This window comes from Moschus berezovskii, chromosome 22, assembly GCF_049115385.1.
Source record: "Moschus berezovskii isolate FMDL1 chromosome 22, NW_MosBer_1.0, whole genome shotgun sequence".
Classification (NCBI taxonomy): domain Eukaryota; kingdom Metazoa; phylum Chordata; class Mammalia; order Artiodactyla; family Moschidae; genus Moschus; species Moschus berezovskii.
In genome coordinates, this window is record NC_142481.1 from 62,280,632 (window position 1) to 62,296,473 (window position 15,842).

The 15,842-nt window shown below is 43.7% G+C and overlaps 1 protein-coding gene across 4 annotated transcripts in view; it reads left to right on the forward strand.

The window, feature by feature from the left end:
* The window catches only part of PDPR (pyruvate dehydrogenase phosphatase regulatory subunit), a 46,688-nt gene extending 37,289 nt beyond the window's left edge, over positions 1-9,399 (forward strand). For 3 of the 4 annotated variants that reach the window (XM_055413147.2, XM_055413150.2, XM_055413148.2), the window contains exons 17-18: positions 2,649-2,831; positions 4,799-9,399. In XM_055413147.2, the coding sequence (XP_055269122.1) occupies positions 2,649-2,831; positions 4,799-5,200 (585 nt within the window). In that variant the 3' untranslated portion in view covers positions 5,201-9,399. Of the gene's footprint in view, positions 1-1,073; positions 1,830-2,648; positions 2,832-4,798 lie in introns of those variants that run through there. The other variant, XM_088830858.1, reaches the window with a different exon arrangement.
* Positions 9,400-15,842: the final 6,443 nt, after the last annotated feature.

The following is a 15,842-nucleotide window of genomic DNA, read 5'->3' on the forward strand; positions in this document are numbered from 1 at the left end:
TCTGCCTTTATCACATACTAAGTTGCTACATTTGGGTATATTTCTGGACCTTTATTCCGTCTGTTTATCCAGGACCACATTATCTTAATTACTGAGTCTTTATTGTTCATTTTACCACTTGGCAATGCTTATCCTGCCTCACAGCTTGGAAGACCCTGGAAAATAATTCCTATTTCTTTATGCTCCCTCATAAACGTTTATAATCATCTAGTTAAAAACACCCTGATTTTGGGGGATGTGTTACATTTGTCACTTAGGAAGAATTGACGTTCTTATATGTGTTGAATATTACAATCAGAATGTACTTTTTTTATTTGGGTTTGTATGTGTCCTTCAGAATTATTTTGAAGTTTTCCTCATGTAGATGTTATAAATTTATATGAGTAATCTTTCGGTGGTATTGCTATTGTGAATAGGAAGGGTATCTTTATTCTAGTATCTTCTAGGTGATTATGATTTCTAAAAGCTTTTTTCTTCTGTTTAGTAATGCTTTAACCCATTTCCTTCCTAAACTGTCTTACTGTTTATAGCTGTTTTTTAGTTGTTTCTCTGGAATTTCCAGAGTTCAGTCTTACCACATACAAACAGTAATCATTTTTCTTGTTTCTTAACAGTTTTTATTCCTGCATTTTCTTTCCTGTGTTCAGTTGTGACAAGTAGCAGTGACCTTCAGATCCTCACGGTCTTGACATTAGTCATGTTACTCGTGGTGTTAGGTTTTCTTTTAATTATTAAATGAAGCATGGATTTGCTATTCCATGAAATTTCATCTGCTTTTTCACACTCAAATGTTACGATTGGAGAAGAGCTGATATGCATATAGCTGATACATTTTGCCTGTATTGACAGGGGGTCAACTGTGAATATGGTCACTGAGGTGTTAGCACCCGCTCCCGGGTCCTTAATCAGCAAAGCCCATCAGGAGGGGGAAAGCCCTGTTTCCTCCCTGATTTTCTTGGGCTGGTCCCATTCTTACTCATGTTTTCCATGAGTCCAGGAGGTAATTTGTGCACTGCTTGGGTTCTTTTCAAGCTGGTTTTTGTCCTCAAGAAAGTTATACTTGTCTCTTAAAGGAGATGGTTTCCAGAAGCATGGTGGCAGATGGCAGAGTGTTTGTTTACCCTCAATCCCTGGCATTTAGTGAGAAAGTGAGTAAACAGGGGGGACCTACTTTTCCCTCTGCTCTTCTCCTTTAGTCCAAACCTTGCTTCCAGCCTTTCCTTCTCCGTCTTCCTCTTAACTCAGACGCAAAGCGTTCGGTCTGAGTCACTGCACCCGCCTGAGATACAGCTCATTCTCACTCTGCTTGCCCCAACAGTCCCCGCTGGTCCCTCCACCACCTTTGCTGTCCCCAGTGTTTGACTTACACACATCCCCAGGCTGTGTTGCGCCAATAGCTCAGACTCCCTTTTCCACATGGAAAATCGTCTCGACCACACTGTTCTGTTTAGTCGAGGCCTGTTTGGCTACAGCAGTAGAGTTTATAGAGCCATATACATAAAGAATTGCAATGCCAAGGAAGCTGCTTTTTCTTCCCTCCTCCAGTTATATTGAGATATAATTTATATACATCATTGTGTAAGATTAAGGTGGACAGTATAATGGATTGACTTACATAGACTTAGTTAGCATTCGCTATCTTATACAGCTTCAATAAAAAAGAAAAACAATTTTTTTCCTGTGATAACTCCTTTCAGGATTTACTCTTAACTTTCATGTGTATCACACAGCAGTGTCAATTGTAGTCACAGGTTGTACACTGCATCCCTAGTGCTCACCGTACAAGGAAGTTTGTACCTTTTGACCACCTTCTCCAGTCCTCACCCCTCTACCCACCAGTAACCGATCTGGTCTCTTGTTCTATGAGTTTGGATGCTATTTGGGATTTTTTTGGTGGTTTTGGTTTTTTTAAGATTCCACAAATAAGTATGGATTATATAACATCTGTCTTTCTCATTCTTCTGTGTCTTGTTTTCTCTGAGTTACAGTTTTTAAAGTAAACAGTATAGTTGTTGTTGGGTTTTAGGCTTAACATAGTATGTTTACATTATTTGCTTTCAATTTGGGAAACTTTCTGCTCATTTAAGTTAGAAAACTTTCTGCTCATTTAAGATATCTGGTACTTAAACATGTCTGGAACCAAAAACAAAGCAGTGTGAGAGACTGGATGCTGCAGGATGTGGTAGGAGGGCTCTGCGGGGTCCTCTGACCTGCTCCAGGGCTAAGATGCCACAGTTGGTATGACAGATCAGAGTTGTGAATGCACACCTAGAGTTACGTGCAATACTAGTTTCACAGCATTGGGCCAGTGCACAAGGGAAGGACCAGGGTTGGGGAGCAGGGGCAAGAGAACACGGCGGGGAGGATGCGTGGCTATTGGAGAGGCGGTTACGAGACTGGTTGGTTGCTGAGTGGTAAGAGAGCTTCTGTGAGTTATGTCGTGCTGCCGTGTACTTAGATCCTAGACATTCTAGAGAAGTGAAGAGACGAGTGCTACTTTTCTGGAGCTTAAATCTAGGCTGTGGCACTCGGGCTCCTGAGGCTTATAGCCAACCTCCTGCCCTGTCCAGGTAGCAGGGACAGTCAGCCGTGCGCCATGTTCAGTGCTGAAGGTCTGCTCATTACTGACCTCCCGTCTCTCCCTCTAGTACGCCCTGCACGTATACAATGAAGTGATGAGCGTGGGGCAGAAATACGGAATCCGGAATGCTGGGTATTATGCTCTTCGTAGTCTCCGAATTGAGAAGTTTTTTGCCTTCTGGGGTCAGGACTTAAACACCCTCACCACCCCCCTGGAATGCGGAGGAGAGTCTCGGGTGAAGTTAGACAAGGTATTGTACTCATACGCATACTCTACTCCACCCTCAGCTCTCCAGGCAGGGAGCCCGCGGAAGAACAGGTGTACAGGGGCTGAGGCCTCAGGATGTCTGAGGGATAAGACACTAAGGACAGATAGACAGCACATGTTTGGGCCACTCGCTTTGTCTTAGACTGAGTGCTTTCTGGGCAGTTTTTCACAGTTGGTTATGGCGATTCATTAACCTGCCACAAACATATACAAATGAGTCACATTACATTCAACATCCTAATTTTTTCGTCTCAAAATTAATATATGAAAATGCTTTTTTTAAATCACCATTTAAGAGGATAAAGATTCTCTTTCCCCACTCTGAGCCCACCCAGCCCTCCTGCCAGCTTGACCAGAAGCACCAGTGCCCTGTCTCCTCGTAGAGCATCCGTGCAGAGCTCACAGAGGAGTCTCCTGTCATTACTTTCTTAATTGTGGTGCTTGGACACTACACACTTGGTATATTGCTCCTTACTTTTTTCACTTAACAAAATCTCTTAGCAGTCATTCTCTACCAAACAACAGTAGATCTCTGCTGCTCTTTTTGAGTGATTCAGTTCAGTTCAGTCGGTCAGTCTTGTCCGACTCTTTGCGACCCCATGAATCACAGCACGCCAGGCCTCCCTGTCCATCACCAATTCCCAGAGTTCACTCAAACTCATGTCCATCGAGTCGGTGATGCCATCCAGCCATCTCATTCTCTGTCGTCCCCGTCTCCTCCCACCCCCAATCCCTCCCAGCATCAGACTCTTTTCCATTGAGTCAACTCATCGCATGTTTAGGTAACTATTTTTCTCTGATATAAAATTAAAGAATATTCAGTTTGGAAAATAGGGAAAAGCAAAATTAAAATCACTCATTTTTTTTCAGACACAGTCATTGTTAAGTTTATTTTAGGGAAGAATGAGGGGAAGGGATAGTTGGGGCATTTGGGATAGATGTGAACACACGGCTATATTTAAAATAGATAACCAACAAGAACTTACTGTACAGCCTAGGGAACTCTGCTCAGTGTTATGTGGCAGCCTGGGGGTCGAGGGTGGAGGATAGACACATATATGGATCTATATATGGCTGAGTCCCTTCACTGTTCACCTGAAACTATCACAACATTGTTAACTGGCTATCAGTCCAGTTCACTTCAGTTGCTCAGTCGTGTCTAACTCTGCGACCCCATGGACTGCAGCACGCCAGGCTTCCCTGTCCATCACCAACTCCCAGAGCTTACTCAAACTCATGTCCATCAAGTCGGTGATGCCATCCAACCCTCTCATCCTCTGTCGTCCCCTTCTCCTCCTGCCTTCAGTCTTTCCCAGCATCAGGGTCTTTTCCAGTGAGTCAGTTCTTCACATCAGGTGGCCAAAATATTGGAGGTTCAGCATCAGTCCTTCCAATGAATATTCAGGATTGATTTCCTTTAGGATGGACTGGTTTGATCTCTTTGTAGTCCAGGGGACTGCAATTGGCTATATTCCAATTAATTGGCTAATCAATTATATTGGGGTTAATATATTCCAAATAATTGGGATATAATATTACAATATATTAATTGGCTATATTCCAATATAAAATGAAAGTTTTAAAATTTTTATTCTGCTTTTTTGTACTTATGCATAAATATATATGCATACAAAATATAAATGGACTTTTTGTTGAGATTATATAAAAACATTGCTTTTCTAAAACAGTTCAAACAAGCACTTTTAAGTGTAGATTTTTCTGCCTGTTTTTGTTCTGTGAGGTCTCGTGATTGAAATGTGTTTATAAAACAGAACAATGTGTACCTGTGCTGTTACAAGGATCCTCTGAATGTGTATCGTGTTGGGAACACAGGTTTCCGCAGAGTGAGAAGCACACGTTCTCCGGAGCGCGCAGCGGGGAGGGAGGAAGGGGCGGTCCTCCGCGGTGACGCCGGGGCCTGACGGTCTGAGCGCCGCCTCTCTTTGCTAGGGCGTGGATTTCATCGGGCGCGACGCGCTGATGCAGCAGAGGCAGAATGGGGTGTACAAGCGCCTCACCATGTTCATCCTGGACGACCATGACACAGACCTTGACCTCTGGCCGTGGTGGGGGGAGCCCATTTACCGGAACGGCCAGTACGTGGGCAAGACCACCAGCAGCGCCTACGGCTACACCCTGGAGCGCCACGTGTGTCTGGGCTTCGTGCACAACTTCTCCGACACCGGGGAGGAGCAGGTGGTGACAGCGGATTTCATCAACCGGGGAGAATACGAGATTGACATTGCAGGACACCGGTTCCAGGCCAAGGCCAAGCTCTACCCGGTCCCCTCCCTCCTCACCCACAGGCGCCGGAAGGAGGACGTGGAACTAAGTGACCTGCACGGGAAGTGAGGGCGGCGGCCTCGCTGCCGCCCCCCCTTCTCATCATCTTGGGGACTTTGCTCCTCCTCCTGACCCCTCCCTCTTCTTGAGTTAAGCTTGGCCTCCCGTCTCTTGTCTCCTGGTAGACGTTTTCCGCTTTTAACTCTCCCTTTGCTCCCTCCTGTCCCTCCGTCTCCACCTCCCGCTGCGTCTCCCATCTCCTGATACTCTGGGCTGGTCGCCACCACTCCACCTCTCAGGTTCCCGTGGGGGCAGAGGGCAGGAGCAGACTCCTTGTGAGGTGGGTTGTGCCGACAGCCTGACTTCACATGCTGTGTCTTGAAGCAAGGCAGGCTCCAGGCTAAGTGACCATCTCCGTGGGACTGTTTCCTTGGAAGAAATGTGAATTCAGTTGGTTGCTGTCGTGGAACAGCTTATGCCTTGTGCTGCGGGTTGGCTCCCTGAGCCCTCTGTCAGGAGAATGACCACCTACCTCGCTGATGAGAGAGGCATCGTGGGGACGATACCTGGAGGTTAGCAGAGATACAGTGAACCCTCCTGGGCCTTCCCACTGACCCAGTTATCAGACTGTTGGGCAAGGGCCACCTGCCTGTAAGTTTCTTCATCTCTTGCTAACCTCTACTGTGAGGGGGTTTTGGTTGGTTTGTTTGGCTGAGTAGACAAGTAAGGCACACTGTTTGAAGAGAAAGGCCAATTTGCCTTCTGGGTTGCTTTTCTCAGCTGACAGTCTGACCTCAAAGTACAGCTCAGCGATGCTGAGTCTTCTAGAAACAGTGCTGCTTTTCTTTCAGCTGCTCACAGTTCAGCCACCCCACCTTGATGATCCTCTTTTCCAAGCCCATGTAACTTTCAGGTCAGCCTCCCGTGTCCCTGCCACAGGAGCCGCTGGCTCAGCAGACCTTCTCCCCCTTTAGAGTGGGGCGGGGAGGCAGACTGGGCACCCTGGTTGAGGGAGTGAGCCTGGGGCCATGCTGAGTGAGCGGGAGCCACTGGGACCCTGGGTCTGGCTTCCCCCACAGAAAACAGACAGCCACACAGACAGCCTCTCTGATCCCAGTGTGGGGAGAGTGCGTTACCTGAGCCCGAGGTCTGCTTCCATCTTCTCTTTCTAGCCATCTCTCCACATCTTCTGGAATAGAAAGCCACTAGGGTGAGAAGTCCCTGCACGCTTTAAGCATAGCCTGTGTTTGCTAAAGATCTCCTGGACTGTGATATGCATCCCCACATGTCATTTCCCTTTGCAGACAAATTGCTACTAGAGACTTGAACTGTAGCCTTTGGTGTCTTGGCTGCATTAGTCCTGACAGGTCTGTAAGTATATTCAAGATGATCCTTTCATGTTATTAGAGAAGCTTAAACTTCTCAGATCTCTGCCTACTCTGGCATTTCTCTGGGATTTCTGTTTACCCACTTGATCACGGACTTCAGTGTCCACCTTCTTACAAGGTTTTCACTGATTAGTGAGGGAGTATGTGGTTAGAAATCTGTTGGGGGTTTGGTATTTTGATGTAAGTGTGTATTTAACAAGTTGAGAGATGCTGCTTCCAGGCAAAGAGGAGGGCTGTTGCCCAGCTAGAGAGCACAGAACAGCAGCCATGAAACTTGGGGGAGTAGGATATGAGCCCTTGCATGCGGGTGTTGTCCGCAGAGAGCTGACTGACCCAGGAAGATGGAGACTGATGTAAGACTAAAGGTATCCCGTGCTCGGCACCACTGCCAAGTTGTCTTTATAAATGAAAAATTATTTGGGACTGAATCCAAAGGAAATTCTAGATTTTAGATTTATGTGTAAAGTACAAGATGTTAAGATTCTGGGGGCATCACTTGTTTTTTGAATGCCCTGAAACTTACATATTTACCTTGGCACTTTATATTCATCCTGGAAGTCTCCTTTGTTTCATTGAAATAGGCAATTTGAATCTGGTAGGTTTCTCTGTTTGGCCCTAAACTGAAGAGAGTGACTCTTTCCTGCCTCAGGCATGGTTGACAATCAAAACATCCTCATTTCTGTATCATTTCCTTGACTTGAGGACTGGGCCCGTAACAACTCATCTCTTTCTTCCTGGAGACTCTAGGGTTTGTTGAAGGGGTGGCTGGACTCTTTGTTTTGGATGGATGAACTTTCTTCTCTGAAATGATTGGTCTTGCGAGACGGGGTCCACAATCTTCTCAGCATATTCAGTTGAATCATTTTGAACCTAGAAATACAAAGTGTGTTGGCTTCAAACAGATGGAGAATCCAGCTTGCAAGTCTACCAGGGGTCTTCTCCCTTGAGATAAGCCCCTAGTTACTTGTACCACCTGTAAGTCCCATGGTCATGTGATTGACATTGAAGATTTCTTGTCTGTGATAAAAGCTCTAATTGAGAAGGTTTTCACATACAAAAAAAGGGACAAGAAACCTACCTGCCTGGGTAGCCCGTTTGATGTCCCTTAGCTTGTGTTTTGGTCACACAACACTGCATGGGCAGGACATGCTCCAGGAGACAGAACTGAATAGTTCCCACTACATTCAGGTGCTCTGCTGGGGAGTCCCTGTACCCCCTAAATGCACGCTGTGCCATTTAGCCCAGTGAATAACCCCAGTCTCACAGTTCCCATTTCTACCGGAGCAGCACCAAGTCACTTCCACTTGATTCTCTTCAGAAGGCATGCGGTCCTTGGACTCTACCTCCTTGTACAGACCACGAGTTTTAGCTGTATCTCTTCTTTCCTGGGCTGTTGCTTCTAAGAAAGTAACGAAATGTGAAGAATAACTCTTCAGCTTGCTTCTCTCCCCTGCCTTTGCATGCAGTGGTGATGTTAATCCTGTCCCCCACCACCACGTGTGTGGCTGGAGTGACACGCGCTTCTGAAAAGTGATTTTGTGTCACTGAAGAGATGACCCCCAACCCTTGATTTCCGCCTCTAAAACCACTATATCAGCTGGCTTTCAGGCAAGGTCCTTTTCTGTCTCTTTGTTGCCTCTTGGCCAGTGTAGTCAGCAAGGATCGTCTTTAGTATCCAAGATAGAGATCTGGTCAACAGTGTTGAATACTCTAGTATAACCTGCTATTTCCTTTCTTTCTGCACACCCACCCTCATCCCTCACAAACCTTGATATGAGCAGCATTTTCTCAACATCATACAGAGGAGGTTCCTCCTGAGCGAGGACTCTTCCTCCTGCACGTCATGTGCAGGCACGTGGCCTCAAGCACAGCTGAGTGGGAGAGAGAGATGGCAGGTGAAGTACATGGCAGTGACCAAGCCGGGCAGTGAGTCCTGAGGGGACTAGGGCTCCCCTGTGAGTGCGTGCCCCACACCCCTGCCACTCTGCCCTCCACGTTATGGTGCTGAGTTAGCTGTAAGGCTCCTTCATTGTCATCCTGGGGCTGGTGTCTGCAGCCCTTCACCACTACAGATACACTATTTTTTAAGAGGACTGAGTATTTTTGTACGTCTTTGCCTTCTCTTTGTCCATTAAACACCAGAGTTGTTCCTTGTATAATATGATTCTTGACTTCTCTGAGCAAAACCCTTCGAGAATTACACATTTCTTCTTGGGCCATTTTTCTCATGATATTTAGATATACCTATTTTTATCCTTTGCAGACTTCCTCCCTTCTCATTTTTCTGTCTCTCAAGGACAGAAATTGTAAGTCGTGGAGGGGATACTTTTAGCACCTGTTTCAACAGATTGATGCCAGGATTCCCTTTGCACACCAGGAACTGGGGCTTGGGGCCCTCCTCCACCCAGCCAGGTTCTAGTGCCTTACACTCCAGAGCGTCACACAGCGGGCGGAAACAGAAGAAGGACCTTCAGCAGGCAGGTGTGGTGGGGTCAAAAGCTTCTGCAGCTCATTCCAGTGAAGGGTTTTCCAGCAGCACAGCTAACACTACTCTCTGGTCAACCCCTGGGATGTATGAAAACGCTATTGTAACTAGTGTAACGGCTACAACTCATTCTTTGCGTTTGTAAATGTGCAGTTCAGCTCAGCCCTTTCCCATCCCTGTCGGCATGTGGTCCTGAAGCTGTGCAAGGCCCTTTAGTAAACGGGATCTTTCTCCCACGCCCTGGGGACGACAGGCACCCAGGGTGCCTGAGCGTTTCTGCCCCTGTGAATGTGGCATTAACTTTGTGCACTGTGTTTCTATCAAGCCAGATTTCAATTAAGGTTTTCTTTTCATGCTACTCAGTTTGTAAATGAATAAACAGACATTTTCTCTACTCTTGCTGTGTGTCCTTGAGAAGTGTTCTGCGTCTGTGGTAACCAAGTATGTCTATTTACCATCGCTAAGGATAAACATTGTGCATAAAATCATTTGTACCTGTTCCCAGAGTGCACCAGAGAATTTGGAAACAGGTAAAGAAGATACCTGTCTAAATCCAAGGCTAACTCCACAAGAGGGGCTCCAAACACATTCTGTACAGTGACGTGCCCGCAACAAGGGGCGAGAGCCTTCACGGGGACAGCTCTCTACGGACACGTGTCGTCCGCTTACCACAAACCTGCTGGACTAAGTACATCACAGACCATGTGAACACGAAGAAAGGAGGAAGCCCAGAAAGCCGAGTCTGTGTGGGAAGGACTTACTTTCCAGCTCCGCCACCAAACGAAAGGCCTGCGGAGTTCATCCCCACCAGGACGAAGTAGCCCCGCACCGAGGGAGATTCCCCCATGATGCACCTCATGTCTGGGGTGAGGGTCTCGGGGCAGTTCACCAGCTTCACGATCTCCAGAGTCTCCAGCTGTGGCATCCGACGCAGCAGGGAACTCAGCAGGGGCTCTGAGCGACACAACAGACCCAAACCCGGTCCTCAGCTTGAGGGAACTCAAAACTGCCTTCCCCTACACGCCTCGCCTCCTGCTTCTTTCCCAAAGTGTCTTGGGGAGGTTTTCTGAGAAGAGCCAACTGGGCCATCTATCAGAAGCAGAAGCCTTGGTGGAATTATGGTACATCCCTACAAAGTTCTTGTCATAAAAACAGAGTAAGATATTCTGTAGAAAGGAAAGGTACTATGGAAGAGCAGATACTGTGTGTAGCCCCCAAATAAAATCTTAACAGGCATCAGTGGTAGGACAAAAGCTCTTAATTAAAAGGCCCCCAAAGAGATATGCAATAAAAGGCAGTGTTTTCCTATGTTCTAACAGCTGCAAAAGACAGATCCTCAGCTTGTTTTAAGGTCAGTCCATCACCTGGGAAAGATCCAGTGGGAGAGGGATCAAGATGAAGCCAGACTGAAGCCTGCTGGCAGGGACATGAGTTCTTTATATTATTCTCTCCACTTTTAAAAGTTAGAAATTTTCCTAAAATTAAGTCCACATAGACAGGGAGAATCTCTTCATTTATAAACCCTTTCATATATTTTGAATTTGAAATGATGTGACTATGTTAACTATTCAATAAATAAAATTATTTTAAATTTGAATAGAAGACCATATTAATAAAACAGTTCTCCTTTTAAAAAATGTCTTCAGTCTTATATGAAGTTCTACAGAAATGCTTCCCCCTAGTGTAAAATACCAGCACTGATTTTAAATAATAAGCCATAAGTTCCTTAACAAGATTTTAGTTCCTTGAATCTGCTAAACAGTGACTGCAGCCTTCCAAGAGGCAAACTGTATGCTGCCCTTATGTTGTTACAAAGATCAAATAAGGAACTGTTCCTGAAAATGTGTTGAAAATTAACATCTTAGACAAATATGAGACATTCTTGTTATAATCTAGTTCACATGCCAAAGTGATCCCAGGCTTTCGATAGATTCTGAATCTCCAGCTGATTCTTAACTTTAGTGAAAATTGGTTTCCAGTTCTCAAAGCCCCCAGTCAGGATGCCACCATGTCAGTTCCAAATATAAATTCTTCCATCTGCAGCCATGGCAGCAAAGGAAGAGAAATGATGAGGGAGTGGGGAGCAGAAGGGAGAGTTGAGAGGCAAGCCAGCTGTCCAAATGGACAGAAAAGGCAAAACAAAAACACTACTGACTTTATTAAAACAACATCCAAAGAACACAAGCATTCATTAGCTTTCAAATACTTTTCCATCCTTCATGCCATATATGAAAATAAAATGATACCATAAAACTAAAAGAGAACATAGGCAAAACATTTCTCTAGTACAAATCATGACAGTATCTTCAGTCTCCCAAGATGAAATAAAAGCAAATGGGACTTAATCAAACTTACAAGCTTCTGCAAAGCAAAGGAAACCAAAAACAAAAACATAACCTACATGCTGGGATAAAATACCTGCAAACAATGTGACAGACAAGGACTTAATTTCCAAAATACACAAATAGCTCAACAACAACCCAATCAAAAAATGTACAGATCAAAATATGCATAGAAATGAATGAAAATGAAAATACAACAACCCAAAACCTATGGGACGCTGTAAAAGCAGTGCTAAGGGGAAGGTTCATAGCAATACAGGCTTACCTCAAGAAAGAAGAGAAAAGTCAACTAAATAACCTAACTACACCTAAAGCAATTAAAAAAGGAAGAAATGAAGAACCCCAGGGTTAGCAGAAGGAAAGAAATCTTAAAAATTAGGGCAGAAATAAATGCAAAAGAAAAGAGACTTTAGCAAAAATCAACAAAGCTAGAAGCTGGTTCTTTGAGAAGACAAAGTTGACATACCATTAGCCAGACTCATCAAGAAACAAAGGGAGAAAAATCAACAAAATTAGAAATGAAAATGGAGAAATCACAACAGACAACACAGAAATACAAAGGATCATAAGAGACTACTATCAGCAACTATATGCCAATAAAATGAACAACTTGGAAGAAATGGACAAATCCTTAGAAAAGTACAACTTTCCAAAGCTGAACCAGGAAGAAATAGAAAATCTTAACAGACCCATCACAAGCACAGAAATTGAAACTGTAAGCAGAAATCTTCCAGCAAACAAAAGCCCAGGCCCAGATGGCTTCACAGCTATATTCTACCAAAAATTTAGAAAAGAGCTAACACCTATCTTACTCAAAGTCTTCCAGAAAATTGCAGGGGAAGGTAAACGTCCAAACTCATTCTATGAGGCCACCATCACCCTAATACCAAAACCAGACAAAGATGCCACACACACACAAAAAAAAAAATGACGGGCCAATATGACTGATGAACATAGATGCAAAAATCCTTAACAAAATTCTAACAAACAGAATCCAACAACATATTAGAAAGATCGTACATCATGACCAAGTGGGTTTTATCCCACGGATGCAAGGATTCTTCAATATCTGCAAATCAGTCAACATAATACACCACATTAACAAATTGAAAGATAAAAACCATATGACTATCTCAATAGATGCAGAGAAAGCCTTCGACAAAATTCAGCATCCATTTATGATAAAAAAAAAAACCCTCCAGAAAGCAGGAATAGAAGGAACATACCTCAACATAATAAAAGCTATATATGACAAACCCACAGCAAACATTATCCTCAGTGTTGAAAAATTGAAAACATTTCCCTTAAAGTCAGGAATAAGACAAGGGTGCCCACTCTCACCACTACTATTCAACATAGTTTGGAAGTTTTGGCCACAGCAATCAGAGCAGAAAAAGAAATAAAAGGAATCCAGATTGGAAAAGAAGTAAAACTCTCACTGTTTGCAGATGACATGATTCTCTACATAGAAAACCCTAAAGACTCCACCAGAAAATTACTAGAGCTAATCAATGAATATAGTAAAGTTGCAGGATATAAAATTAACACACAGAAATCCCTTTCATTCCTATACACTAACAATGAGAAAACAGAGAAATTAAGGAAACAATTCCATTCACCATTGCAATGAAAAGAATAAAATACTTAGAAATATATCTACCTAAAGAAACAAAAGACCTATATAGAGAAAACTATAAAACACAGATGAAGGAAATCAAAGAGGACACAAATAGATGGAGAAATATACCCTGTTCATGAATTGGAAGAATCAATATAGTGATGCAATCCCTATCAAGCTACCTATGGTATTTTTCACAGAACTAGAACAAATAATGTCACAATTTGTATGGAAATACAAAAAACCTTGAATAGCCAAAGCAATCTTGAGAAAGAAGAATGGAACTGGGGGAATCAACCTGCCTGACTTCAGGCTATACTACAAAGCTACAGTCATCAAGACTGTATGGTACTGGTACGAAGACAGAAATATAGATCAATGGAACAAAATAGAAAGCCTAGAGATAAATCCACACACCTATGGACACCTTATCTTTGACAAAGGAGACAAGAATATACAATGGAGAAAAGACAATCTTTTTAACAAGCAGTGCTGGGAAAACCGGTCAACCACTTGTAAAAGAATGAAACTAGAACACTTTCTAACACCATACACAAAAATAAACTCAAAGTGGATTAAAGATCTAAATGTAAGACCAGAAACTATAAAACTCCTAGAGGAGAACATAGGCAAAACACTCTCTGACATAAATCACAGCAGGATCCTCCATGACCCACCTCTCAGAATATTGGAAATAAAAGCAAAAATAAACAAATGGGACCTAATTAAAAGCTTTTGCACAACGAAGGAAACTATAAGCAAGGTGAAAAGACAGCCTTCAGAATGGGAGAAAGTAATAGCAAATGAAGCAACTGACAAAGAATTAATCTCCAAAATATACAAGCAACTCCTGCAGCTCAATTCCAGAAAAATAAACGACCCAATCAAAAAATGGGCCAAAGAACTCAACAGACATTTCTCCAAAGAAGACATACAGATGGCTAACAAACACATGAAAAGATGCTCAACATCCCTCATAATCAGAGAAATGCAAGTCAAAACCACAATGAGGTACCATTTCACGCTGGTCAGAATGGCTGCTATCCAAACGTCTACAAACAATAAATGGCTGGAGAGGGTGTGGGGAAAAGGAATCCTCTTACACTGTTGGTGGGAATGCAAACTAGTACAGCCACTATGGAGAAAAGTATGGAGATTCCTTAAAAAACTGGAAATAGATTTGCCATATAATCCAGCAAACCCATTCCTGGACATACACACTGAGGAAACCAGAATTGAAAGAGACACATGTACCCCAATGTTCATCGTAGCACTGTTTATAATAGCCAGGACATGGAAGCAACCTAGATGTCCATCTGCAGATGAATGGATAAGAAAGCTGTGGTACATATACACAATGGAGTATTCAGTTCAGTTGCTCAGTCGTGTCCGGCTCTCCACGACCCCATGAATCACAGCACACCAGGCCTCCCTGTCCATCACCAACTCCCGGAGTTCACTCAAACTCATGTCCACAGAGTCAGGGATGCCATCCAGCCATCTCATTCTCGGTCATCCCCTTCTCCTCCTGCCCCCAACCTTTCCTAGCATCAGAGTCTTTTCCAGTGAGCCAACTCGTCGCATGAGGTGGCCAAAGTATTGGAGTTTCAGCTTTAGCATCAGTCCTTCCAGTGAACACCCAGGATCGATCTCCCTTAGAATGGACTGGTTGCATCTCCTTGCGGTACAAGGGACTCTCAAGAGTCTTCTCCAGCACCACAGTTCAAAAGCATCAATTCTTCAGCAATCAGCTTTCTTCACAGTCCAACTCTCACATCCATACATGACCACGGGAAAAACCATAGCCTTGACTAGACGGACCTTGGTTGGCAAAGTAATGTCTCTGCTTTTTAATATACTATCAAGGTTGGTCATAACTTTCCTTCCAAGCCATTAAAAAGAATACATTTGAATCAGTTCTAATGAGGTGGATGAAACTGGAGCCTATTATACAGAGTGAAGTAAGGCAGAAAGAAAAACACCAATACAGTATACTAATGCATATATATGGAGTTTAGAAAGATGCAAATGATAACCCTGTATACGAGACAGCAAAAGAGACACAAATGTATAGAACAGTCTTTGGGACTCTGTGGGAGAGGGTGAGGGTGGGATGATTTGGGAGAATGGCATTGAAACATGTATGTTGTCATATGTGAAATGAATCACAAGTTCAGGGTCTATGCATGTTACAGGATGCGCGGGGATGACCCAGAGGGAGGATAAGGGGAGGAGGGAGTGGGGAGGAGGGAGGTGGGAGGGGGGTTCAGGAGGGGGAACTCGTGTACACCCGGGGAGGATTCATGTCAATGTATGGCAAAAGCAACCAATATAATATTGTAAAATAATTAGCCTCCAATAAAAAAAAAAAAGAACTCTCAAAAAAAAAGAAAGAAAATTTAAAAAAATAAAAGAAAGGAGAAAAAAAAAAGAAAAACACCAACACAGTATACTAACGCATAAATATGGAATTTAGAAAGATGGTAACGATAACCCTATATGCGAGACAGTAAAAGAGACAGATGTATAGAAAAGTCTTTTGGACTCTGTGGGAGAGGGTGAGGGTGGGATGATCTGAGAGAACAGCACTGAATCATGTATATTATCATATGTGAAACAGATCACCAGTCCAGGTTCGATGCATGAGACAGGGTGCTCAGGGATGGTGCACTGGGATGACCCAGAGGGATGGGATGGGGAGGGAGGTGGGAGGGGGCTCAGGATGGGGACACATACACTCATGACTGATTCATGTCAATGTATGGCAAAAACCACTACGATATTGTAATTAGCCTCCAATTAAATTAAAAAAATAAAAAAGTACAGAATAACTGAATAGACATTTCTCCAAAGAAGACAGACAGATGGCCATGAAAAA